Source organism: Sarcophilus harrisii, chromosome X (genome assembly GCF_902635505.1).
Source record: "Sarcophilus harrisii chromosome X, mSarHar1.11, whole genome shotgun sequence".
NCBI classification, from domain to species: Eukaryota; Metazoa; Chordata; class Mammalia; order Dasyuromorphia; family Dasyuridae; genus Sarcophilus; species Sarcophilus harrisii.
The window spans coordinates 15116709-15143016 of NC_045432.1; the positions used below are offsets into that span (position 1 = coordinate 15116709).

The 26308-nt window shown below is 40.8% G+C and overlaps 1 protein-coding gene across 4 annotated transcripts in view; it reads right to left on the minus strand.

Annotated features, from left to right (window-relative positions):
• Positions 1-278: 278 nt before the first annotated feature.
• Positions 279-26308, minus strand: part of TBC1D8B (TBC1 domain family member 8B) — a 119278-nt gene continuing 93248 nt past the window's right edge. Inside the window, exons 12-21 of one of the 4 annotated variants that reach the window (XM_031945129.1) lie at positions 25416-25701; positions 21960-22089; positions 20000-20098; positions 18279-18347; positions 17870-18110; positions 15843-15908; positions 13173-13256; positions 11975-12031; positions 6304-6401; positions 279-2109 (exon numbers count right to left, since the gene is read on the minus strand). In XM_031945129.1, coding sequence (XP_031800989.1) covers positions 1717-2109; positions 6304-6401; positions 11975-12031; positions 13173-13256; positions 15843-15908; positions 17870-18110; positions 18279-18347; positions 20000-20098; positions 21960-22089; positions 25416-25701 — 1523 coding nt within the window. In that variant the 3' untranslated portion in view covers positions 279-1716. The other 3 variants (XM_031945132.1, XM_031945131.1, XM_031945130.1) reach the window with 3 other exon arrangements.

Consider the following 26308-nt stretch of genomic DNA (forward strand, 5'->3'; position numbering starts at 1 on the left):
TAAAACATTATAGAAAGTTATTAATAGTAGTGTGTTTCTTTTTGCCCTTCAAATGTGTGAAATAGCTAAGAGCGATGGTCTTCGAAGAGATATCATTCTAATGATTAATTACAAAAGAATGAGTCTGTTCAGAGCTGGGAAGCAGGGAAGATAGGATGAGCACAGCTTTGATCTTTCAGATTTCAAAGGGTTTTCTTTCTCCAGACTCAAAGCTGCATAATCTGAGACTGTCTAAGTTCATCTGGTAAGAGTCCAATGTTTGAAGTGGATGCTGGTAATTTTTTTTTTTAATACAGACTGGCGATTTTATATGGATTCATTTTGTGGAGCTTTTTTCTTCATTATAAGGGATGGTTCCAAGTGAGGGGAGAGGGGATTCATCAAGAAATGTAAGGGATGTAAAAACAAAAGGTAGAAAACACAGTTGGTGTGGGGGAGAAGGAAATTCTTCATCTTTATTAGCAGCAATCCTAGAATCTCAGAGCTCAAAGGGCCCCATATAGAGATCATTTGGTCCAATTCCTTTATTGTATGGAAGAAAAAAGGAGATGTCACATAACGAATGTGATGGGTCTTCGCCTAGAGAACAGATGTAGAATATACAGATGTTGAATATTCCATGTCCCCTCAGATACATCTGGCGATAATTTCTGTTAGCTTATATACACAAAAGCAGGAGAATAACTCTTACGAGCTCCCCTTTGTAATCAGCAAAGTGCAAACTCCTCTAAGAGGCTGGACTCCCAGATGTTTCCTGAGACAGCCTCTTTAGCCCTTACATAAAAACAACAACAACAAAAAAAAAAAAACTAGTGTCTTCCTCCTCTCCATTCCATGCTCATGGGAAATCGATGCTGGGCTTCAAGACCTGAAACAGATTGTGAGGGAAGGGGCATAGGATAGGTACCTGTTATTTTACTGGTCTAGGGAACTCCCAAGCAAGGAAAGTCCCTTCACCAATATTAAGGATTAAGTGACTTGCCCAGGGTCACATAGCTAGTATGAGTCAGAGGAAGACTTCTGGCTCGTAGGTCAACTCTTTGTCCATTGTGCCACACTGCCATAGAGGAGGAGGAGGATGCAGGAAGGAAGAGAGATGGCTTCTGTACCTCGACTGATGTTGGAAGTCCCTCCAGAGCCATCAGAATATCGGAGAACTAAAAAAAATAATTCATAATAGTCACGGAGTTAAGACTTGGACACAAAGCCTCCAAATGGCAATATTCCTCGGACAATTAAGGCTCAAAGGGCTCTATTCTCTTAAATCACTTTAACATCTACACGAGACTGAGGCACATATACGGACTCAAAACAAGGGCCTGTCAATTTGACAAAGCAGCAACACTAGTATCCAAACACAACAGTAAACATGAACATTCCAACACTATTTCATAGGTAACTACTAGTCTTTTTTTTTTTTTAAACTGAGTGGTTTGGTGGTGCCCTCTAGGGGTGATACGAACAAATTTCTTAAGATAGTGCAGATGAAGTAAAATGTTATATAAAAAGTGCTTGTGATCATGAATTTGAAAAGTTAAGACTATTATAAAGAAGAATGCAATTGTACTTTGGGGTACCTTAGTTTCCTTCAAACGCATCTGTGCCACATAAAGCTAAATCCCTGAGGTTTGCTCCCAGGGATCACAGGGAATGAGGTGGATGGCCCCTGGTAAACTTTGGGCAATCCTTGGTAAAAACGGATTCCATGCTGGTAAATTATACCCTGGTTCTGGAACTCATCTGGAAGGCTTTTGTATCTGCTAACTTGGCTTGGACATCTACTGGTTTTTCAAAAAACCTAACTATGACAGGCTCATTTAATAATGATGCAAGGATCTGCTCGAAAGCAAAAGACCACTGGTATTCTTCTTGTGCCGGGGGTTCCTTTGCGGTCCCGGCGGTCTGAGAGGTGCTGCCAGGGTCCTCTGTGGTGGTGGAGTCACTGGTCTTCTCTTTGGCAGGGGACGCTGTGCCGTGCAGCTTTCTCCCCACTTCTTCCATCCTGAGCAAGAGGTTGGTCACAACCGCAATGGCCTGGTATAACTCTTCTTCTTCGGGATGCCCATGGAACAAGTTATAAAAGGTCTTCGAGAGCTGAATAAATTGTACCTAGGATACACAAAATAGACATGTCAACAGAATATCCCACCCTTATTTGGAGAAGTGCATTTATGAGACATGAACTTTGTAGAACATGGAGTTCTACCCAAATAGAATCACTGATCAGAGCTCTCTCACCATCACAGCGAAGACGGGGAAAATAACAGTAACATGAATACTGTTTACAGGCAGGCAGTCTTGGATTACTTGCAACAATCAATCCTGGTTTGGGAGAACTGGTGACGAAACCTGTTTCTCTACTCTCAGTCGGAAGGTAAAAGAACACAAAAGTGGACTGTGGCATCCACTGTCAGATACACTTATTTAGTTGGTCAGTTTTAACTGCTTTTCTTTATTATAAAGGGAATTGGGTGGAGGAGAAATAATTATGGTGTCAAAAACCAGTTGTCAATAAAATCTGAGTCACAAATCGGAAAATTGCAGAGGAGTCTGTCTAAAGGTAGAAATTGATGTCTCCCATATATTTTCCTCTTACTACTCCATGGATGGTTGTCAGCTGGTGCTTCACATTTAGGAATAGGCACTAAGGCTACAAAGACAAAAATGAAACAGGCTCCACCCACAAGAAGTGAATATTCCAGAGTAGGAGTGGGGGGGGGGGGGGAGGAGGGAAGGGGAGAATCACATTAGTCCAATCAATATGCATCAATGAAATCCACTACTACATCCCAGGTACTTTGTGAAACTCCATGGAAATCATGGCCTTAGCAACAGGATGAAAGTCTTTCTCTAACTTCCCCAAATGCCCAGCACAAACATGCTGTGATTAACCAGCACGTTTGGAAGAAAAAATGACAATGAATTTGTCTAGTAGAGGGAATGATAACTTTTTTTTAAAAGGTTGTACTTAATCAACTGAGCAATAAAAAAAATTTCCCTCGAAATACAACAGTAACTTCTCAGCTACTAGCTTCAACTTTTTCCTGAGCCTTCTGAATATAAATTTGAATAGATGTATACAACTATGCATAGTTTCACTGGGTGTGTTCTGCTCTTTTCAGGCCACAATATTTTTGTACAGACGTTTCCAGATGTCTCTATCCTCTGTGCATTTGTTATTGTTCATGGTGATATAGTCTCCATAACAGTGACATGCCAGAATTGGCTTGGCCTTTCCCCAGCGGCGGGGCATTGGGCTTCCTTCCAGTTTCTCCCTATTCCATACAGCTATAAATACCTTTGCACAAATAAGCATCCTTTTTATGAAGATTGTGGGTGGAGACATAAAGCGGAGACATTAGGAGGCACTAAGAAAGGAGATGAGCTATAGGCATTTTTATATCGTTTGTGATTTTTATATCATTTGTGAATGTTAACTAATGATTTCAGTGACAGAGAATTCCTGCCGAACTTTATTTGTCAAAAGGCAGCTCATAAAAACACCCTAACTCTGCGTTTAAAAAAAAAAAAAGAGTTCCCACTCATCTCATTCTCGTGGTTCCCATTCTGAAAGTGGCAATGATTACAGAAGGCAACAGAGGTACTGAAGGCATAGGCAAGAAGGGGGGGAATACAGAGTTTGAAAGGGAACAGTTGGTTTGGAAGATAACGTCTCGAGATTGGAACCATGACAACAACATGAAAGCATGACAGGTTCCTGGTTAGAAAGATTGGGTTGGTAAGAATTATACTTGTCTGCCCTGAGAAGGCTTGTATGAACTGAGGCAGAATTGAGTGAGCAGAACCAGGAGAACAAGTTATACAAAAATAATACCACTAAAAAAAAAATCAAAAGACTTAAGAACTTCGATCAAGGAAATGACCAATTATGATTCTGGGAGATCCAATGAGGAGGCAGGCTAGCACTTTCCGAGATAAAAAGATAATGGACTTAGGGTAGAGAATGAGACCCACTTTTGGGCCATGTCAGTGCCGATTAGGCATATTTGTCATAAGGATTGGGTTTTTCTCTTTTGATTTGAGGGCAAGGTTGGGATGAAGGAGGTGCTAGTAATAATATTATTGCCGAAAAAGAAGATCACCAAGGCATCTTAAAAATGAACAGAAAAGAGAAGAAAGTTTGGGGGGAAACAAACAAAAAAGCAAGTTTTTACGTGATAAATTCATGGCTTCATGTATAATCCTCTTCTTCCGTTCCACTTTGTATATGGAAAATTCGTGGGCTTTTTCATGTTTATTAAATTCAGAACTTTAAAAAAAAATTTTTTTAAAAGAATGCATATGTCTAGAGTCTTGCAAATCTACTCAAATGGGATTTAAACTACAAAGAGAGGAGGAGGAAGAAGACTGTTTGCATCCGCCCACTAAGCCAAAAATACCAAAGAGTATGCAATCCTTGCGTCCTCAAGAGCCACAGCTCCTAAGGACCCCAGAAATCAAGTCCTGGATGATGTCACATGGAAGTTGTGATCAATGGAAATGGCACAATAGAAGATGTATTGCCATCTGCTTCACTGCTGCACATTAAGGGGCCTTGGGTCTTGCCACCTGCACCCCAGCTGCTACCTCCCTTGTATGATGGCTCCTCCAATTAAGCTGTGAGCTCCTTGGGATCAGAGACTGTTTTGCATTTCTATTTGTGGCCTCAGTGCTTGGCACTGAAATCACTGCTTTTTTTCATTGGTTCATTTATGCAAGGTAGAACGAAGGAAAGTTGGTGAGACATCCAGAAGTTTAGAGGAGAAAAATCCAAGAAAGGAGCAAGTAATTAAAATTAGACAAAGGCCTAAAATACAGGCAACAAACAAGAGGAACTCAAGGGACCTAAACCAAAGAGGCAAATGTGACTCAGAGGTATCGCTGAGACTTGGTGAGATTAAAAACCAGGACCAGACCATAGCTCGGGGAAGGTATGCCTGATACAAAAATTACAGAGTTGGGAAAAGGTCGGTAGAATTGTGGGTACTAAATACTCATATGAAATTGGTCAGTACCTTTTCTGCAACTTAGAGACCTTTGTAGGGCACTGAGAAGTTAGGTGATTTGACCAGGGCCATACTGTCAAGAAGGTCAGAGCTAGGAATCCAGCCAGGAGGACCCGGTTTAAATCCCATCTCCTACACCACATTGTCTTTTATACATTTTATACATTTATTAAGTGCCTACTATGCGCCAGGCGCTGTGCTAAGTGCTGGGAATAAAAAGGAAGGCAAAAACAATCTCTGATTTCAAAGAGCTCATATCCTAATGGAAGAGATGAATGCAATTAACTATACACACACACACACACATACTTAAAATATTAAGTTTTACTGATGCTTTTTATTTTAACATTAATCATTTCCTGATATATCTCCTGCCCTGGGAGGAGGGATGGAGGGTGCAAAGATGCAAAAAGAAAACCTTAACAATTAGCACCACTCAAAAAATGACTGTATTGGGAAGCGGGAGATTTCCCCTCACTGGGGGGCTTCTTGCAAAAGCTCGCCATGTTTGTCATAGAGGGAATTGCCTTTCAGGAGTGGATGGCCGCTGAAGACCTCCAATTCTGACATTGTGTGATTCTGGGCCATCAGACTCATGGAGCTTGATTCTTCTCAAAACACAGTGGAGGCTTCAAATCATCCGATCTGCAGGAAAGGACTCAAAATTTGAAGACCCTGCTTATTTTGGTGAAAGTCAATCTATACCAATGTAGGGCTGTCAGATTTTAGTTTAGTTTGGAGAAAATGGGAATACGACTCATGTATATGTGAAGGGGAGTGGAGGGCTCAGAATTATATACAGCTTGACAGTCATCATAATAAAACCAGAATAAAATACATGAGCCCGACACAGCTGAAAGCAGAAGGCAGAGGGACATCTGAGTATAGGTTATCCTAAGAGCTAACACATTACCACTATTTTACCATTTTGTGGCCATGACAAATCACGGAAAAAGGCCTTCTGAAAGTTAATATGACCAACCTGTAATTGAGTCTAATACTCAGAAAGGAGGCAACCAAACCTGTTATGTTATGAATGGTATCCTAGAGATACACCAAAGGTGAATTTGTCTTATCAACAGTTCAAATTTGCTTGACCAATCATCTTCAAGAAAACTCCATTTCTAGACATAGTTGAGTGTCTAGAGACAAAGTCATTGGCCGAACTCATCAGTGCCCACTCCTCCAGCCTCATTTGGTGCTTGTGGAAACATAACACACAGCATGTTACATAAGTATACATAACTCAGGCTAACACACATTCACACTCATAAGAAAATAAGGCTTTTGAACCTACCTGATTCATTCTGGGTAAATCCTTAATGTTTTCTTCTTTTTTGAGAAGCTCATCTTGCCATTGCTTTAGATACTCCTGAACATCGACTTTGCCCTTGCCTGAATGAGAACAGAAACAACTTCGTTATGAACAATCTATCACTATACATATATCCAAGTAAGAAGATGAACTGCTGTTGCTACAACAACAATTTGAAATCGGCTGACCCAGTTCAGACTGGGTCGTTTTTACTTTTCTTTAATGTTGGAATTTGAAAAGTGTCCCATCATTATCTTCAACAAAGTCATTAATAAAAAGCTTGATCAAAATAGGGTCAAAAGTTCCAATGGTCTTGTGATGAAGAGTGCCATCTGCTACCAGAGAGAGGACGGTGGAGACTGAGTGCGGACCACAACACAGTATTTTCACTTTTTTGTTATTTACTTGCATTTTGTTTTCTTTCTCTTTTTGATCTGATTTTTTTGTGTGTAGCGTGATCATTGTGGATGTATGTATACAAGATTTGCACATGTTTAACTATTGGGTTACTTGCTGTCTAGGGGAGGGGGTGGGGGGAAGGAAAGGAGGAAAAAAAATTGGAACACAAGGTTTGGCAAGGTTGAATGTTTGAAAACTATCTATGCATATGTTTTGAAAATAAAAAGCTCTAATATAAAAAAAACCAAAATAAGGCTAAAGATCTGTGACACTTTACTAGAGACCTTGCTTCAAGTCAATACCGGTTTACTAAGTAACTCACTTTGTATCTGTTCAACTAGTTCTAAAGTCAACAAATATTTAGACTATATTTCTCCATCTTATCTACTGGGACCTGAGTAAAATTGCCCAAATGATCAAAGAGTGTGCTGAAATTAAGAGACATTATATCTACAGCATTCTCTCAATCTGCCCGGCTAGAAATTTTATCAAAGAAAAAAATTTTATTCTTGGTGAGCTCAATCCCAGCTCAGAGGAAATACTACTTTGATTTCAGAGAGCTGGCAAAGTTTCCTAATATTCAGTTACAGAGCTTGACCTGGGTTTGAAGTCAAGTTCATGGATAGTTGCAGAATTTCCCTTAAGAACTGGGATGAGAGCCCCATCTTTGTGGAAACCACAAAGATGACCAATAATAGTTTGGTAATCCTATCTACGTGGTCCTTTAGCACTTAAGGGGATAATTTTTCTAGGCCAAGGGGTTTGACTCAATGACAGTTGGTAGGTACTCTCTTAATAGCTCTGATTCCCTCAACCCTTTCCACCTTGCAGATCACTCTGCTTGACAAGAGGAGCTGGAGGCAGAAGAGCAGTTGAATAGCTCTGTTTTTTCTCCAGTGTCCATCATCTCCTCCACTTCAAGGAATGGACCTCTTTCTTCCTTGTTTTTCCTTCTGTGAGGGGAGACTTGCCCATGACGAGTCTTGGGAAAACGCACATTTGGTAAGCTGACTTCAGGATGCTCCTGATCAAGTGGAATGGAAGGGCCCAGTGTTTCAGTTGAGAACATATGTGGTTCAACTGTGGCCGATTCCCGTTTACTACCCATTTAGTAGATAAATGTCATTTGACTGGCTTCTGAGACAGAATCAAGCATGCATTAAAAAGGTATTCATTAACCAGTCAAAAAAAGTCTCTCTTCCTTTTCCGGTCTAGCTTCCTTCTAGTGAGGAGGCAAGGATTGTTGTAAACCTCCAGGTAGTATGGAGGGAGAGAAAAGAAGAAAAAGAGAGAGGAGAGGAGAAGGGAAGCAGAGGGAAGGAGAAAAAGAGGAGAGGAAGGAGAGGAGACAGGACAGCAATGTCTTAATCTCCCCACTCAGGTTGACATGAAGTCATGGGCACATAACCTGCTTCTGTTCCCAATATTTATCTTCTTTCCTGCCTTAGGTGGAAAGAATATTGAAGGCCACATGGACTAGATACAACCCTGTGAACTTCAAAGGGTCAGAAGAGGTACCTATGGGAAGGACAGCAACAAAAATCCATTCTAGAGTTTTCAGATAGTCAAACTTAGTAAGCAAAGCTCCAAGCAGCTTACAAGAGTCAGTTAGACTTGAATGCAGCAGCTAGGGTTTTGTTTTCTAGATAGATTTTGTTGATTATGTCACATTTGGAAATAAACTTGGTGAGGCAAATGCTTTGTAGCAAACATTTTAAGTTTGGGCCTATTCTAGCTGGGGACAATATAGGTAAGAGGGGAGTTCCCCTACTTAGGGAGGAAGATGTTTTATACTTCTGTTTTTTGCCCTATCTTCTCGTTAAATCTCTCTTTGCAAAAGCCAATTTCTGTTAATTGCTTAAATGATACGGGTCACTAATCACTGGGATCAAGCAAATGTAAGTGATCATTGATATTAGGGAAAATACACTGGAATGGGGGTTCAAGATAATAGCACTGGAAGAACCCCACTAATCTTAAGAGGGTTTCCTTAGAAACCTGAGGAAGAGGTAGCCAGGGATCTTGCTCTGATGGAACCGACATAAGTGGGAATGAGAGTTGTGATAAGGTCCTCTAGAGCTTTTAAAAACTATTCATCTCTCCCAGAATATAATGAAGCCTAAACCCCCAGGAAATAGAAGGTCTATTTTGGCCAACCCTAACATGGTTTAGAAACTTTAGCTTATTCTGGGCTCTCCTCTTCCTAACAGGTGTAGCCATTCTTCTGTATTCTTTTTTAGTCATAGCTTCTTCCATTGTTCATCTGTGCCTTTTGAATCTAAGGTTTTAAGAGAAGTCCCTGTGATGCGACTTCAGTCAAGAATCATGTTTTTCATATCATAGCTTTCAGGTGTGGACAGCCAGTTTTCTTTTGTTGAGCCTCTATCCCTCTGGGCCTCTTCCCTGGCAGATTCTGTCCAATAGGATCTTGGGGAATCTTTTCTCCGAGTTTTAAAATAATCTCCTTATTCTTAGCTACTAAGTTCTTAGATTTTGCTCATTTTGTTAAAGTTGATAAACAATTACTAAGCATCTACAGTGTGCAAGGAATTCTGGTAGGTGACATAGATATCAAGACAAAAATAGCCTGCCCTCGAGGAGCTTATATTCTCCTGTAAGATGAGATATTCAGAAACAAGCATATGATGGGACCATGGTACATGAATGCAATGGAAGATCACCACACAATACAAAATGACAAGTATGACTATTGTAGAGAAACAAAGGAGAACTCATTTGAAGTAAAAGGAGTAAAGGGAGCAGAACCAGAGAAACAAAACAAAGATGACAACAACAGTAATGAAAAGATAAGTCACCTGAGTAACTAAAAAACCAATCCTGATACTAAAAAACAGATAATGAAATATATCTTCTTCCTCTCAGCAGAGGTGGAGGAGTGCTAGAGCAGAGTGTCATACGCTACTGAAGCATCAAACATGCAGTCCACAGGTCCCAACTCTGTATGTGTTACTGATATAATTGGAAATATTGAACAAAATAAACAAAAAGATAATAAAGCATAAATAGTGCTACCGAGTCAACATGCCATTTGTAGGGATCATTCTGTATGAATTAAGAGCCGTGATTTCTATTTGAATAGAACATCCCTGAGCTAGAGCATCAGACGAGTTCACTATATTGGGTGTTTTCCCTAAATATTTTTCTTCTTTACAAGGGAAGGTTCAATCCGAGGGGGGGCATTCTCACAAATGTCTGTGGTGTAAAAACAAACAGTAATCAGACTGCAAGGGATTGAGAAATGAGTAGGAAGAGAAAAAGTGAAGACAAGGAGTGTTAAGAGATTTTACTAGAAGTTTGGTTGTGAAAGGGAAGAACATCATAGGAGAAACATTATTTAACTACTTTTCCTAGATAGATACTAGCTAAGCAAACATGGCTACTTAGAAAGGTATTTTGGGAATAGGGTGGGATGGAAGAATTGGCATCCTTTTCTACCCACCTGATTCTTTCCTCTATCACCACTCTCCATATCAGCATGCTCTTGTGACCCTGGGTACCCATTTTTCCACTTCATGAGGCTCTTCTCTAGACTTGGATCAGCAAAGGCCTAACACCCCCAAGGCTTGAAGGAAGTTAAAGTGGGAAACCTGATCCAGAAGGAGCATAAGTAGTCTTACTTCTCCATGTGTGCATACTCTGTGAGGCCAAATATAGATTCTTCCCAATACCAGTATCTGTACAGCCCCAGGACCTATCTCTTCTTGCTGTCCTTAGGGAGATCTGTCCCATAAGAGAAAGGGCCTGTACCCAGGGAAAAGGCACTTTTGGACACATCACGTGAAACAGAAGAGCCCAAAGTGTTGGCTGTCCTATTCTTCCTTCCCATTTCATCCCCTCCAGCCTCAGTCATTCTGCTCTAGTTACGTTTGACATCAATTTAAGTCTAATTTTGGCCATGTCTTGATCAAGTTCCATTTACCCTAACCTAGGTATGGTTCTGGGTGGGAACCTGACAGAAGAGGGCCTGAGCATAAGAAGCTTGTATTTTATCTAGAAGCAATGGAGAATAATCATTTGATCAGGGGATGACATGTAGAGAGCTACATCTAAGGAAGGTTCTTTTGGAAACTAGATGGGATGGGTGGGAGATCAGAGAGGCTAGAAATGGGGAGATCAGTTGGGAGACTATTATAATGGTTCTGGTGACATGAGAGCCAAAGGGAAATATTGCTTGCACCTGGCTACATAAGAGGGATGGACAATGCTGGGGCCCAAACTTGGTAATTAGGAAGTGGTAGCGTCTCCAGTGGAAATAAGGCAGTCAGTGAAAGGAGCAGGTTTAGTGCAGGAAGCTCTTAAGTTCCATTTTGCTTATACTGAGCTTAAGATGCTCCAGAGGAAATACACAAAAAAGAATTGATTAGATGAAGCTGGAGTTTAGAAGACTAAAGCTTAAAAGCTAAGAATTTGGAAGAGAGGATTGGAAAATTTTGAATCTATATGAGCTGCTCGGATTACCAAGGGAGAGTGGAGACCAAAAATCAAAAGAACTCTAGACAAAGCCTGAGGAGGGCAGGAAGTGATGATAAGGCAGCAAAGAGGACTATGAGGTGCACACAGGTAGGAAGACAAAAGTATCTAAGAGTGGGGCAGCTACATGGCACAGTGGATAGAGCACCAGGTCTAGAGGACCTGAGTTCAAATCTAGCCTACACTTAAAACTTACTAGCTGTGTGACTTTAGGCAAGTCACTTAATCCCAAATGCCACACCAAAAAAAAATCTAAGTGTGACAGCAACAGTATTTGCCATAGAGGAGAGACTTGTTATTTTTTAAAAGGCACTTGGTTCAGCAGCCTCAAGCACGGCCACCCATTGATGCTGTTTCCCACTGGCCCAAGTATAAGAGCCAGCCCATGAGGAATCAATCCTCCCTCAGGGTTTTGCCCACTAGACCAGCATGCCTGCCTAATGCAGAGGCAAGGAAGCTCTGTGCAGCTGATTCAATGATGTATCCTTCAGTTTTTTTCATGTCATGGTTACATAAACCTTTTTTTGTTAACTTAGTTTCATCTGAATTCTGAACATAAAGCACTCAAGTGGCTGATCAGTCCCCTCCCTGATCAATCTCTTTCCACTGTATCAGACAATTCTTGCAGAAGATAACAAAGCGGGACCACAGTCCCCACGTTGACAAGTAACGGCTGCGTCAGAATAGGTGGCACTGGTAACTTGTTGCTGTGACTTTTGGACATAGCATGGAAATGAAGACCTCCCAATGGCTCGTTTGTTACCTTTCTCTGGTCTGCCTTTCGCTGATCCTACTTCCTGTCCATGGGCAGATAAGGAAACTGGAGGAAGAGAACACATGACATCCTTCAAACTCCTTGGTTTAAACAAATCTTTTTGGAAAATAAACCCGCAGCTTTGTCATATGCAAAGCAATATCCAATTTTGGTTGCAATAACTTGATGTTGTGATAGAAGAACCACACAAGAGCTCTGGTGTCTTAATGTCACTGGCTAATTGAGCCTACTGCCCTATCTTACTGAGTTTGGGGAAAAAACAAAAAGGTCCTATATCATGGGGTTAATTAAAAAGCAAACCAAAAGGTCAAGACTTTAAAGGGGCTACTACATATCTAATCCAAACTCATCTACCATTTTTTTCCGACCAGACTTGTGATCTCATTGGTGTAGGAACTACTGGGAAGGAAATTCCCTCTGTCAATGCAGATGGACACCTGCTCTTAGAGTTTCCTGGGGAGCTGAGAGATGAGGTGAATTTCCCAGGGTTACAGAGCCAGGATGTGGCTGAGAAGGGACCAGAACCTGGGTCTTCCAGGCTTCTCATCCACTCCACCATGCAGCCTTTTCAACCAATAAAATAAAAATCCAGATTCACAATGACTTGTCTCAGACACACAAAGATGAGATGATGAGCTTCTTGAGGGCAGGGAGACCGTTTTTGACTTTTCATTCTATCCCTAAGCTTTAAGTACAGTGCCTGGTACACAGTAGGCACTTTGTTCACTAACTGATCCGTGATGATCTCATGTACTAGTTATAGTATTCTAAAGTTGAAAAAAGCAATGGATACATTTTTAAAATCATTGTTTTCAATGAACAAAAATTTGTCTTCTCTCTGCCCCCCCATACCCCACCCCAAATTCTTGGTCACTGAAAAAGAAAGAACTAAACCCTTGCAATAAATATGTTTAGTCAGGCAAAAAAATGATAAATACATTTTTTACAAACTTTCATTATCAATGAAGCCTAAAACAAAAAGGATTTTCTGCCTAATTAACCAGATAAGACAGTTTATTAGACTAAACTTTGTATTTCAGGAATCAGTCAAAGATTTAGTGAATACCCAGATGCCTAAACCGTGAGTTGTATATGAAGGGAAGGCCCCCAACAATCAAGTTGAGAAGGCCCCCCCAAGCCTGATGGATCTCCATTAGTGAGACTAAACTTCAGAATGCCTATTTACCATGTAACTGGCTGAAACGAAGAAGTTCGTCCTCGGAAAGGTGATCTCCTTTTGAAGGGCTCACAGACTCCACTTCAGTAAAAGCTGGAAAGAAACAACCCAAGTCATATGGGATTCGTGGTGAAAAGTTGACTCAGAAGGTCGGGAGGATGGGATGAGATAGCTAGTGTTCTATACCTCTGGGCAAATAAAGGTTCCCAGTTCTAGAGCTGTAAGAAAGGACCTCTGAGGTCAGTTGGCCCAACCTTTGTCTTTAATCGAGGAGGAAACAGGTTTAGGGAGGGGAAATCACAGAAGATTCTTTGTTGATCTAGAACTGAAAATGTCCTCATAGGCTGACCAATTCAACACCCTCCTTTTACAGAGGAGGAAAATAGGGCCGACTGAGAGGAAATCACCCATAAGATCCTAGATAAATCTATAGCTAGAAGGGATGTAGTTTAATCCCCTCCCTCTTACATAGGAGAATTCTGAGGTTCAGAGATGTGAAATTATTTGTCTGTGTTTACTCACAGAATCTCTGATCTAGAGCTAGGAGGGACTTTGTGAAGTCAGATGGTTCAGCCTTCCTCTTTACAGGTGAAGTAACTGAAGCTCAGAGAAGATCAGATCACTTGCCTAAAGTCACTAGCACTACCATTTCTGTCAAGGGAGCAGCAGAGCTAGTTCGTGTTAAAAGGAAAAGAGATACTGTGGGGAAATGTGGAAATACCCCCAAACCAGTAGGAACCAGGCTACATTCAGTCCTACTGAAGCCCAAAGCAAAGCAGGGACTGTCTTTGCAGGTGTCCATGAAACATGACAAATGCCATGTTTCAATGGAAGTCTCTGAAAACACCATCCTAGACTGAGACACTCACAAAATCTCCCTCAATAACCAAATTGATGAACACAACATTGGGTCTAATGTTGGAGAAAAAATTATCAGCTCGCATGGTAGAAAGAGAATTATCTCTAGAGTGAGAGGTGGTTGCTGTTCAGTCATATTTGACTCTTGTGACTCCATTTGGGGTTTTGTTGGCAGAGCGACTGAAATGATTGGTCATTTCCTTCTCCAGCTCATTTTACAGATGAGGAAACCGAGGCAAACAGGGTGAAGTGACTTGCCCAGCAGCTAGGAAGTATCTGAGGCCTCATTTGAACTAAGAAAGGTGAATCTTCCTGACTCTAGGCCTGGTGAGCTCCATCCACCACAGCGCCACTGCCCAGAGTCAGAGGACCTAGGTGACCTTGATTAAGTACCTTCCCCTCCCTGGGCCTCAGTTTCCTTCCTTGTAAAGTGAGGTTTCCCTAGATGGCCTCTGGGATCACTTCTAGCTCTAGATCCAGGATCCTCTGGGTGATCTTGGCCGAGTCCCATCCCCTTGCCGCCTTTTGGTTTTCCCTTGTCTGTAAAATGCATCGGTTCCATTAGATGGCCTCCAAGATCCCTTCCTGCTCTCCATCAATGACTCTTCTGAAATAAAGCTGAGTAAAACAGGCCTCGGGAAGTGACAATGAATGCTGAACGAGGGTATTCAGACAGTGTGTTTACGCAGCAGGCCTTTTTATTTAAAAAGAAAAGATTGGGAAGGATAATCATAGCACTGATGCTAGAGCTGAGAAAACTAATTATACAGGTCAAAGCTTTTCAGAAGTGCTTTGTCAGGAGGCTGGAGTTTCTAGGGAACACGGTTTTCCATCATTCCCCTGAAAGACCACATCACTGCTGCTTGCTAAAGCCCCATGGCATGTAGGGAAGCTTTCTTCTCTGGGATTTATTCAGGTGCTTTCAAAAAGCACATAACACGCTACTGAATGCTTCACACAATGCTGGTCAGAAATCCAGCGTGCCAAATGGATGCCATCTTCTATTCCAGTTGAATTTCAATGCAATTCGGCATTGGAACTAAAAAGACTAAAATGGCTTGGTTTTGTTTTTGTTTTTGAATGTTGGTTTGGGTAGCAGAGTAGAAAAGGCATTAGACCCAAATTCATATCCTGGCTCTACTGCTTGCTGCTTGTGTGACCTTGAACTGCATCATTTAACTTTTCCAACACTCAGTTTGCTCATCTCTAAAATGGCGACAACAACCAAACCTTCCTCCCACCGCTGTTGTGAAATCAGCAAAATTTACAAAATTGACAATATCAGCAAAACAATGATTATATCAATTTTGATATATATATAGATATGGCTATATAAATACCAGCTATTGCTACTCAGCAGAATTCACAATATTGACAATATCAGCAAAATAGTATTAATATCAACTTTAAGATAGGAAATGGAAATAGCCTTTGTCTATCCATTCTAACAATTCCTGTTCAAATTGAATTTTTCCTGTAAGGATCAAGAGATAATGTAGCCTTAGAGGCAGGGGTCCAAATCCACCATGTGACATCTCAGCTGTCTGACCTCAGGCTTTCCCTTGGGCAAATACTTCCTTTGCCTCTGTTTCTTCCCCCCCCCCCCCGAAATAAGGGGTTTGGATGAGAAGATCTCAAATATTCTCCTGGCTCTGCATCTAAGGTCCTATTATCTCAGTGTCCCAGGCAACCCTCTCCAAGATTCCAAGTCACTGGATGACATAAAGCATGCATTTCCATTGAAGAGTGATCCCTACTGCCCAAATTGTGAAAATGGAATCAATCCAACTTTTACAGCACATGATGTCATCCAAGTCTTACCTGGTGGAATATGCAGCTTGAAGAGCAGTTTAAGCTTCTCAGTAAAACTTCCATGATACAGGATATCTGTCAAATTTTTTAAAATTCAAAAGGAGAGTAATTAAAAAGGCCTGACCTATTCAGTTCAATGGCACGTACTTCCAGAAAACAATTCACCAATGCTAGTAGCCCAGAAAGTTAATTAGGATTCAAATATATTAGCCAGTAGCCATAATTTAGAAGCCTCCTGTCACTTAAGCTAAAAGACAAACTTCGAGTCTTCTTGGATGCTCTTAGCTTCCCTCCCAAACTTCTTTTTGTTCAAGCAAGGCCTTATACCTGGTTAAAAAGGAGAACTGCCTTTTGGGAGCCTGCCTGGTTCCTGGCAGAGAGCTACCACAGCAGGGCAGCACGATAGGTCCCGGCGCAATGAAATATGAGTCAGTTGCCAGTGGAAGCACTTTCTGCTTCTCTCCCTATTTGTCTGGTTTATATAGTTTCTAAACAGGTCACTGAAGTGCAACAGTGCATCTCACTATGGAAACATGGCCAAGAGCCTCTTCCTCCCATAACCATACAAGTTATGGTACGTAAACAAGATAGAATACTACTGTGCTTAACTCATATCAGCATAATGACCAATCAATGCCAGAGGACTCGAGATGAAATTTCCTGTCTGCCTCCTGATAGAGAGGTAAAGGACTCAGGAGGGCAGAATGAGACAAAATATTTGGGGACATAGTCAACATAAAAAGTCATTTCAATCAACTATTCAGGGTAATAGGTTTTGTTTTTCTTATGCTCTCCATGGAAGAGAGGGAGAAAGAATGTGAATCTTGCTGGATCAAAATAAATCAAATATATATTTTAAAAAAGAAGTTCATTTAAAAAAAAACCTCATGGTTTAGTGGATTGCAGCTATATTAAGAAGAAAAGCTGTGTGTGTGTGTGTGTGTGTGTGTGTGTGTGTGTGTGTGTAAAATCTTTGCTTCAAAAGATAAACATCTAGCACAAATATATATGTGTGTGTGTGTGCGGCACATATGCACATGTTATACACACACACAAGAGCCATCAAAAGGTCAAAGAGTTTTCAGAAGAAGAAATTAAAATGATCAATCACCATATGAAAAAATGCTTAAAATCGCTAATAATATGAAATAAATGAAAACAACTCTTGAGATTTCACCTCACACCCATCAAATTGATAGTCATAAAAGAGAAAATGATAAAATTCCATAGGAACACCTTCCAAGTACAGATAAAGTAAGGCAGAAATATCCATATAAAAGTTTGGCTGAAAAAGATCTGGGGGTTGTAGTAACAGCAAGCTCAATGTGAGTAAGTGGTATGAGGCAGAGTTTCTGGGCCCAGAGGTCTTCAGTTAAGGAAGGATGCAATTTAACATGGGGAAGAAGAGATTCGGAAAAGACATAAAGAGCTGTCTTTAAGTATGTGAAATGTTGTCATGTGAAAGACAGATTAGATTTTTTTTTCCTGTTTGGCCCTAGAATGAAGAACCAGTAATGGATGAATGTTAGACGGAGGCAGATTTCAGCTCAATTTAAGGAAAAACTTCCTTATAACTAGTTACCCTCAAAATACAATGGGTTGCCTCAAGAGGAAGTCAAGAGGTTGCCCATCAGGAAGTCTTCAAGTAGAGGCTGCATAACCACTTATTGGGATTTATGCTTTGGGCAGGAGTTGGACTATGTTATTACCATCTGAGGCAGCACCTTCAAATTCTAGATGGTGACTCTTCCAACCCTGGGATTCTATGGCCTCTAAATGTGGCTCTGGGAATCCAGAAAAAAATAGTCAAGAGACACTAAAAAGGGAAGGAATATAGCTCAAGTGTCCAGATAAAATGAGATGATATGTGTAAAGCACTTAGCAAACCTTAGAGTGCTAGAGACATGCTAACTATGATGACTATGGTTCTTGTTACCATCATCATCATCATCATCATCACTTGTATCCAGGCTATCCTACAAGTCTAGGATTTCTTTCATCTTTTCCTTGAAAGGACAACTCTGATTTTCTCCTACCAAATGCACAGGAGAATTCTTTGAAGTTGATAAGGCAGTCAGAGTTTTCATCCAGCAATCTGAAGGTCCAGAGTGCCAAGCAGTCCCGACTGGCAGAATGAGCCCAAGGGCTCAGGAGATGATATAGCATTCGGAACTGCTGGCAGTCGATCTGATACTGCTCCAAGTATGGCAAGCTGGGGTTGTGGTGCCTCAGGGCAGTGCTGGTCAAATTCCAGTAACAAGATAAAAAGTGCTCCCTCTGTCAAGACAATGAAAGGTATCAAAGTAGAAAACATTCCAAATGAACTCCAGCTTATTAAAATGATGATCAGATTGTGAAAATATTTCATTAAAACAGAAGCAGCTTGCGATACTAATCAAATTCACCTAAGAGAACATTATTTTTCAATTAGAGAGCTAACATTACCTTAAAGATGTCATAAAGTTCTTCTAATTCATGAAGGCCGAATCTGACATCCTGTGACACAACCCGGACCTTAAAAGAGACAGAGGCGGATTAGTGACAAAAGAGACCACCGGCTCAGAAACCAGCGGTGCTGATTACTAGCAACATGTACTTCTCTCTTACAAACAGGGACTGCAAAGTTATCAAGGAGGCCTGTCATCAAACACTTCAAAAGCCACGGGAGATATGGGCTGGAAAACAGAACCTTCCAGCAAACAGTTTAGAAATGATATAATTGTATTCTACATCATGACGGCTAGGCCGAACGAGAGCATAACCAAAGGACCACAAAGCTAATAGAGTCCCTGAATTATTTATCTGCATGTTGAGCCTGGGACCTAGGAAAATGTGGCCCAATATCTCGAGGGACTCGGTCTCAAAACAAGTAAATCTTGCAATATTATAAATTGACCCTATCTTTGGAACATTTCTCCTTGGTTATAAAGTATTAAATGGAGAATGAAGGGTACATTCAAAAATACTTGACAATAAAGCCCCTTCTCATCGGTATGGCAGAATGAACAGAGACCCAGACTAGAAGTTAGGAACATCCGGCTTTCAGATTCTTCCCTGGCCAAGTCAACCTCTCTGTGCCTTAGTTTTCCCATTGGTAAAAAATGGGGATATGACAATGCCGGTAGCACTATCTCAAGATTTGATTTGAGGTCCAAAGGCAATCATAGATGGAAAGTATTTTATTAACTTTAAAGCACTATATATAGTTCAGTTAGTGGTAGTAGCTGCACCATTAAGAAGACAATATTTTTGGTATGGATTTATTAACTAGCGATTTTTTAAAAAAAAAATCTGATTACTATCTTTTGTTTTTATATCATCTATAATTTCAATGTCTCTCTCCTCCCAACTCCTCTCTACTTATAAGAATAAAAAAGAGGAAAAGAAGGAGTTCAGCAAAACTAACCAACATCCTGAAGTCTGACATTATATGCGATATTTACTGATCCTCTGAAAACAAAAGCGGAACCACCATCGCCATGCCCTCACTCCCCCCCCACTTTCCACAGTTCTTCTTTGGAAACAAGCTTGGTCATTATAATGTCAAAGCATTTAGAGATTTTTTGGGTACTTGTTCTATGGTTGTTTTTTAAAAGAATAGGTCTCCCTAGCCGGTCCAGGCTGAAAGTGTAATGGATGCTCATGGGCCCCATCTTACTACTGATTGGCAAAAGAAGTTTGACTTAGGCCATTTCCAAGGCGCCATGGCTTACCTCTACCTAGGCAACCTGGTCCTGCATCCCGGGACTCACTATATTGTTGCCAGACCAGACAATTGATTGAATTATCCACTTCAGCCTTGCATGTTCCACCTTGCCCAGCTCTCAACATTCAGTTCTGGGACAATAGCATTTCTCTGTCAGCATGACTAAGTCGGGGTCTCGCTGAAGAGCCCGCTATACAAATGCCAATCCTGAATGCTGACATTATTCCCGAGTTATAGCTGCGCTGGCCAGATCACGCACAAAGGGTTGCTAATGACTTGCACTATAGCCAGAAGGGGACAAATAGATCATTTCCTCTAAAAGAGTTTCTTAAGACAGTCCCTGAAGCCCGAGAAGTCTCTGGGCTCCTTTTCATTTCTCCTCCCACGGAATGACTGTCTTCAAAAGATGCCCAAAGAGAAAGAACTACATTGTATGGCTTCATTTCCTCCACCCACTTACCACATTCTGCTTTGTGGTTTCCTCCAGCACCTGAATCACATACAGCCGACTTCTCCTCCGCATGCTATACACATCCTCGTAGTGAATATCACCGTATTTCTATAAGAAGAATGACGGCATTTCTATGGGCAGCTTTTTTACAAAGGACTCAATATCGAGATAAATGGCTTTGAAAAATCCTTTGGTCAAATCCTGCCCAAGTTCCAACCTCCCCAGGTTCCAGTGTTCACTCCAGAGTATGGCCTAACTAGGAATTCTGATACCCAGAGCAAGTGACAGGGAAAAAGGAGTTAAAGCTGGAGTTAAAGTTAAAATTAAAGTTAAAGTTAAAGCTCTCTTGTTTAGGGTCGAGGTGGATTGGAGAAAGAAGTCAAGGGGGTTGGAGAAGTTAAGGAGGTGGAAGATCAAAGTATCTAAAGGAGCCATTTATTAAACATATTGGAAAGGAGGAAAAATGACCTGAAGGCCATAGATGGCAGCAAGATGGATCTGGGGAGACTAGAATGAGCTTTAAAGATGAGGTGGCTAGAGAGTGATGGATCTGGAAGAGGCGGTGGGGAGCAAAGGACATGCTAATTAATGCTTCTTCCTGGTCCCATGTGTCCGGGTGGGAGAGAAAGAGCAGCCAGCTTTGAGAATAGTGCCAAGAAATTTGATAATACTGGGAAAAAGCCAGGCTTTGATGAGTACCAATAGATGACAGGAATCTGAGAAGAACTGATTTAGGATCACAGATTTGCAGCTGGAAGGAACCTCCGAGGTAGATTTTCAAGTCCAAGGCCTCATTTTACTGATAAGATCACTGAAGCTAAGAAGTGGGAATTAGTTCATCTTTTCCCGAGTCCAAACTAGATCTGGTGAGAGATTCAGAGCTGAAAGGGCCCCTTATAGGGTACCCCCTCAGATCCCCTCATTTTATAAGAGGTCAAATGGACAGCTCGATGTTACACAGGTGCTAAGTGACAGAGCCATGGTTTACACTAGGTTCTGCTGCCTCAGTGAAGGGGAAGGACATACTTGAGTAGGGCTTCTCCTCTTTTTGATGTGTCCTGGCCCCCTTTGGCAGTAGTTGATGAAACTTACAGATGGACTTTCCCTCAGAACAATGTTTTTAAAAGCATAAAATAAACTGCATAGGATTATAAAGCAAAATAATTCTATTGGGAAAGTTATTAAAACTTTTTTAAAAACATGACTTAATGGACTGTAGGTTAAGAACCCTTTATGCTGCAGAAATAGAGGGAAGGGCTAAAGCTTTATCACTTATATGGGAGTCTGTACAATTGATCCCAGGCATATGATATATGCCCAGGGCTTATGACCAAGTGAAAGGGATGTATATACTCCGTTACATGGGCGTTCTTCCCAGGAGAGAGCACTGTGGATGTTGGCGTTTAGTGAGGGGAGGGTGGGGAGAAGCCTGGCAAACAGACCTGTAAGGCAGGTAGTGCTGGGAAGGGGGAGGCATGTGTAAAGCGTGCTTCTGAGATACTCCCACGTGGGGACCCATCTCTGGCTTCTCATTACTACTTCCTGCTCTGCTTCACATAATTATTGATGAGAAGTCCATTTATTCCTCATCTAAAATTAAGTGCAAGGATATTTATGAAATGCATGGAGTCTCTTAGAAAAAAGGTATAATTTATTACCTTCTTTTACAGTAACTTCATATGGTTTAAATGCATTAGCTTAATTGACTTTATACAAAAAGAAATAGACAAATAAGTTCACTTTAAAGAAAGAGGAACACAGCCGGCGGGGTTATGTGACCTGCTAACAGCTTGTAAAGATCATTTTTCAAAATAAAGTTGGGTTTTAAATGTTATTGATAGTTAGTTTGTGATTTTCTTTACCTGGCCCTTGGCGCTAGCCACCATGTTTCCCAGGCACTATTCAGTTAACAAAATGGGAATAAACTGTCAAGAAGCTGTATAAATGCTGTCACTATTCAAAAACTCACCTCATTTGCTTCTCTAATCAAATCTGTAATATCGACTTTAGTTTGTTGGCTTTTGGCATCACTTGTAGTTGAACCCTGTTGAACAGTTGAAGGCAGTGGGCTGTCCTTATTAGTGACATTGTCAAAGAACCTGTCAAAAGGAATATTAGTGTCAAAGTTCATGGGACCACAGATAATTAGAACAAAGAAAACGACACCTGATCGTTGCCCTCTTTTAGGCCAATAGCTTTGGCCCAATCACAGTCGACCTTCGTGGAGAACATGTCCTCTTTCCTGCCTAAAGGACTTTTCTTGGGCTGATTGTCTTGCCTGAGATGTTTAAGGCCTATCTCGTGCAGGACATCTTCCCTGGCCACTGCAACCCATACTGTTCTTCCTCTTCTTGGAGTTCGTATTTTGCTTCTAGTCTTTAATGGGGGATTCCACATACAAACAACTCTGCCCCAACAAGCTATAGATAGCATAAACTGGAAACAATCTCAGAGAGAAAGCGTGAGAATTAGGAGAACCATTAAAGGCTTCTAAAAGAAAGTAGGGAAGCCAGAAGGCAGAGCTCTGGAAGGAGATGGTCCCAAACATGAGGGATCGCCAATAAAAACATCTAGAGTCTAGAGATGGAGTGTCTTGTAGGAAGAACACTGGATTTCAGAATATACTGATGGAAATGAGGTATAAGACTGGAAGATCCAGGAGGCTTACGGACGGGGAAGGCAGATGATGAAGAAGAGTTTTAAAAGTAGCAATTTGTTGTTGTCCTTGAGACATTTTTAAGTCCTGTCCAACTCTTCATGACCCTATTTGGGACTTTCTTGACAGAGATACTGAAACTATTTCTCCTTCTCCAGCTCATTTTACAAATGAAGAAAATGAGACAAATGAGGTGAAGTGACTTGCCCGGGGTCACACAGCAAGTTAGTGTCTGAACACCCCTTTGAAACTCAGGAAGAGAAGTCAGACTACTTTGGTACCACCTAGCTGCAACAACAACTATTTTCTCCACTATAAGCTTCCAGAGCACAGGATGTGTATCTTCTCCCATTATTGTCCAGGAAAGTGGTGAGTAAATTATAGCAAGTATGCCATCAATACTTAAGATGATCCCAATGACTTTGAAGGCAAGTGGGAGAATGTAAAACTGGAGCCAGGAAGACCTGAGTTCAAATTCAGCCTCTGATATTTATTAGCTGTGTGACCCTGGGCAAGTTACTTACTCTTTCTTTGGTTGTTTCTTCAACTACAAAATGGGGATAATAATAGCACTTGGAGAATGGCAGAATAAGTTATGGTATATGAATGTTATGGAATATTATTGTTCTATAAGAAATGACCAGCAGGAGGATTTCAGAAAGGCCTGGAGAGACTGACATGAACTGATGCTGAATGAAGTGAGCAGGACCAGGAGAACATTGTACACGGCAACAAGACTATATGATGATCAATTCTGATGGACGTGGCTCTTTCCAACAATGACATGATTGAGGCCAGTTCCAATAGATTTGTGATGGAGAGAGCACCCAGAAAGGAGACTGGAGGAAGAGGGAGAAAGGGAGTGTAGTCAAGATGATAGAGAGGAGACAGGACTTTGCCTGAGCTCCTCCTGGTGTCCCTCAGAATCACCACCAGATCAAGCCACTGAACAGATTTTGGAGTGACAACCCACAAATATTTGGAGGGTAACAAATTTGCAGCAGAAGATATCTTGGAAGGATTTCAGGAAAGGTCTGTCTCAACTAGGTAGGGGGAGGGAGGGGCAGGGGAAATATAACCCAGCAGAGGCACATACCAGGGAGGCCGGGGAGGAAAGGACCCTTGTGGGGAATCTAGTGGGAAGCTCATAGCCAAAATACAGCAGCATTGGCTCAATCCTAGTTCAAAAGCCAGTGGATAAGCAGACTAGCTGTGAGATCTCCAAGGCAACCACAGAAGGCAAGTAGTGAGCCCCTGAACTCCAGCATAACAGGTGGGACCTAGCCAGACCCACCCAGCACGGTGAGAAAACCTGCAGCACTGGCTCCAGGGTAGTGAGAAGTCACTGTCACTCTGTAGAGGAAGCTCAGTACAATCTCCCCTGTGCCATAGGAGCAAACCTCAACCTTTAAAAATAAGCAAAAAATAGCTCTGACAGGGACAGAACCCAAACCCTGAGGATGCTAAAAGCAAAATGCTTCCAGCTGAAGTTTCAAAGTGGGATATAAACTGGTATCTAACTCAAAAGGCTCTGGTGGAAGAATTCAAAAGGATCTTAAAAGAGAGAAGAAACATGGAGAAAGGAAATGAGAGCTTTGCAAGAGAATTTGGAAAAGGAAATAAAAATTAACTGAAGAAAGCAACTCCTTAAAAATACATTTGGTGAAATGGAAAAAAAATATACTGAAGAAAACTATTTCTTAAAAAATAGATTTGTATGTATGCATGTATTGGATTTAACATATATTTCTATCATGTTTAACCTATGGTTAGACTACTTGCCATCTAAGGGAGGGGGTGGGGGAAAGAGGAGAGGAAACCAGAACATGAGGTTTTGCAAAGGCTAATGTTGAATAATTGTCCACGCATGTTTTGAAAAATAAAAAGCTTTAATAAGGAAGAAAAAATTTTTTAAAAAGAAACCTTCGGAGGGAGAACAGATTTGGCAAAATGAGGAAAAACCTCCTTAAAAATAGAATAGGTGAAATGGGGGAAAAATTCCAAGGAACAAAATAACTTCTTTAAAAGTACAATTGGCCAATCTGGGGGAGGGGGTGGAGGAAGGAGGGGAAAAGTTGGAACAAAAGGTTTTGCAATTGTCAATGCTGAAAAATCACCCATGTATTTATCTTGTAAATAAAAAGCTATAATAAAAAAGTACAATTGGCCAAATGCCAGAGATATAAAGAGATATAAAACTAACTGAAGAAAATAATTCACTAAAAATTAGAATTGGATAAATGGAAGTGAAAGACTCAAAGAAATATCAAGAATCAGTCAAACAAACCAAAAAAATGAAAAAAAAATAGAAGATGTAAGATAGTTCATTGGAGAGAACTATGGAGACTGAACATGGATCAAAGCATAATATTTTCATCTTTTTTTGTTTTGTTTTGTTTCCTTGGGTGTTTTCCTTTGTAATTTCCCCCCTTTTGATCTGATTTTTCTTGCACAACATGATAAATGTGTTAATATGTTTAGAAGAATTGCACATGTTTAACCTGTATTGCTTTACTTGCTGTCTAGGGAGGAGAGAGGGGGAGAGGGAGGGAGAAAAATATGGAACACAAGGTTTTGAAAATTATCTCTGCATGTATTTTGAAAAATAAAAAGCCATTATTAAAAAAAAGAAGAAACCATTTGTTAAGTGCTCCAAAAACCTTTAAACACTCCAGAAATGATAGCTCTTCTTATTTGTCATTTAAAACAAAGGAATTGGGTTAGATGACTTCTCAGATTCCTAGAGTGACTTGACAATTCTACCGGTACCTGTTTAACACCGTGACAGCTTCGGCATCATCTTTACACGTCAGCAATTGTTCCATGTTATAGTCAAGCACTGCCAATCCCAGCTGTAAGATGGCTTTTATGCCATCATAGAAGAAACAGTCCACAACATTCACGGCACTTTCAATAGGAAGCACACTGATAAAGAGGGTGAGGAACCAGGAGAGGGAGAGTGAGGAAAAGAAGGTCATGTCAGTCATGTGACCCATCAGCTGAGGAAGATGCTCTTTGATCAGTTCCTCAAAGACTGCCTGATCCACCAAGGCACCTGTGGAGGAACCAAAACAATTTCAGACTTGGTATCCAAAAGACCTTCTTTACTTTGATTTGACATAAGCGATTATTGAATGCCACAGTATGACCTCAAGACCCTCTCAGCTTCTTGGGATCCATTACTAGATATGGGACTCTCCTCTCTCTCCCTCTTGGATTTTAAGCTTTTTGAAGTCAAGATTCAGTAAAACCCCCACAGGAGCTAATAAGTAATTATACTTATTAAGTGACATTGGTCACACACTTAGAAGCATATAATAAAGCCGGATCATCCATGAATAACTTCAGCAAAGAAACAGGTCTTATTTGACTACTAGAGGCTGGCCATCTTTTGAGAAAAGGTACCACCAAACAATGATCGTTCTCAAAAGGCACTTATGGATATATCTATGTTTCCACATAAACATGGGAAACTAAGCTCCCTGACTATAAGCACTCCCTATATCCCCTCAAAAAAAATTCCCCAAAGCTCTGAAAATTTCATGTTGATTCTGCATTAGAAGTTTGAGAATGGCCTTAGGACTTCTATTTTGTTAAGAATCAGAGCAGGTTAGCACTTTTAAAAATTAAGGCAATATATTAAAGAACAGATAAAATGAACA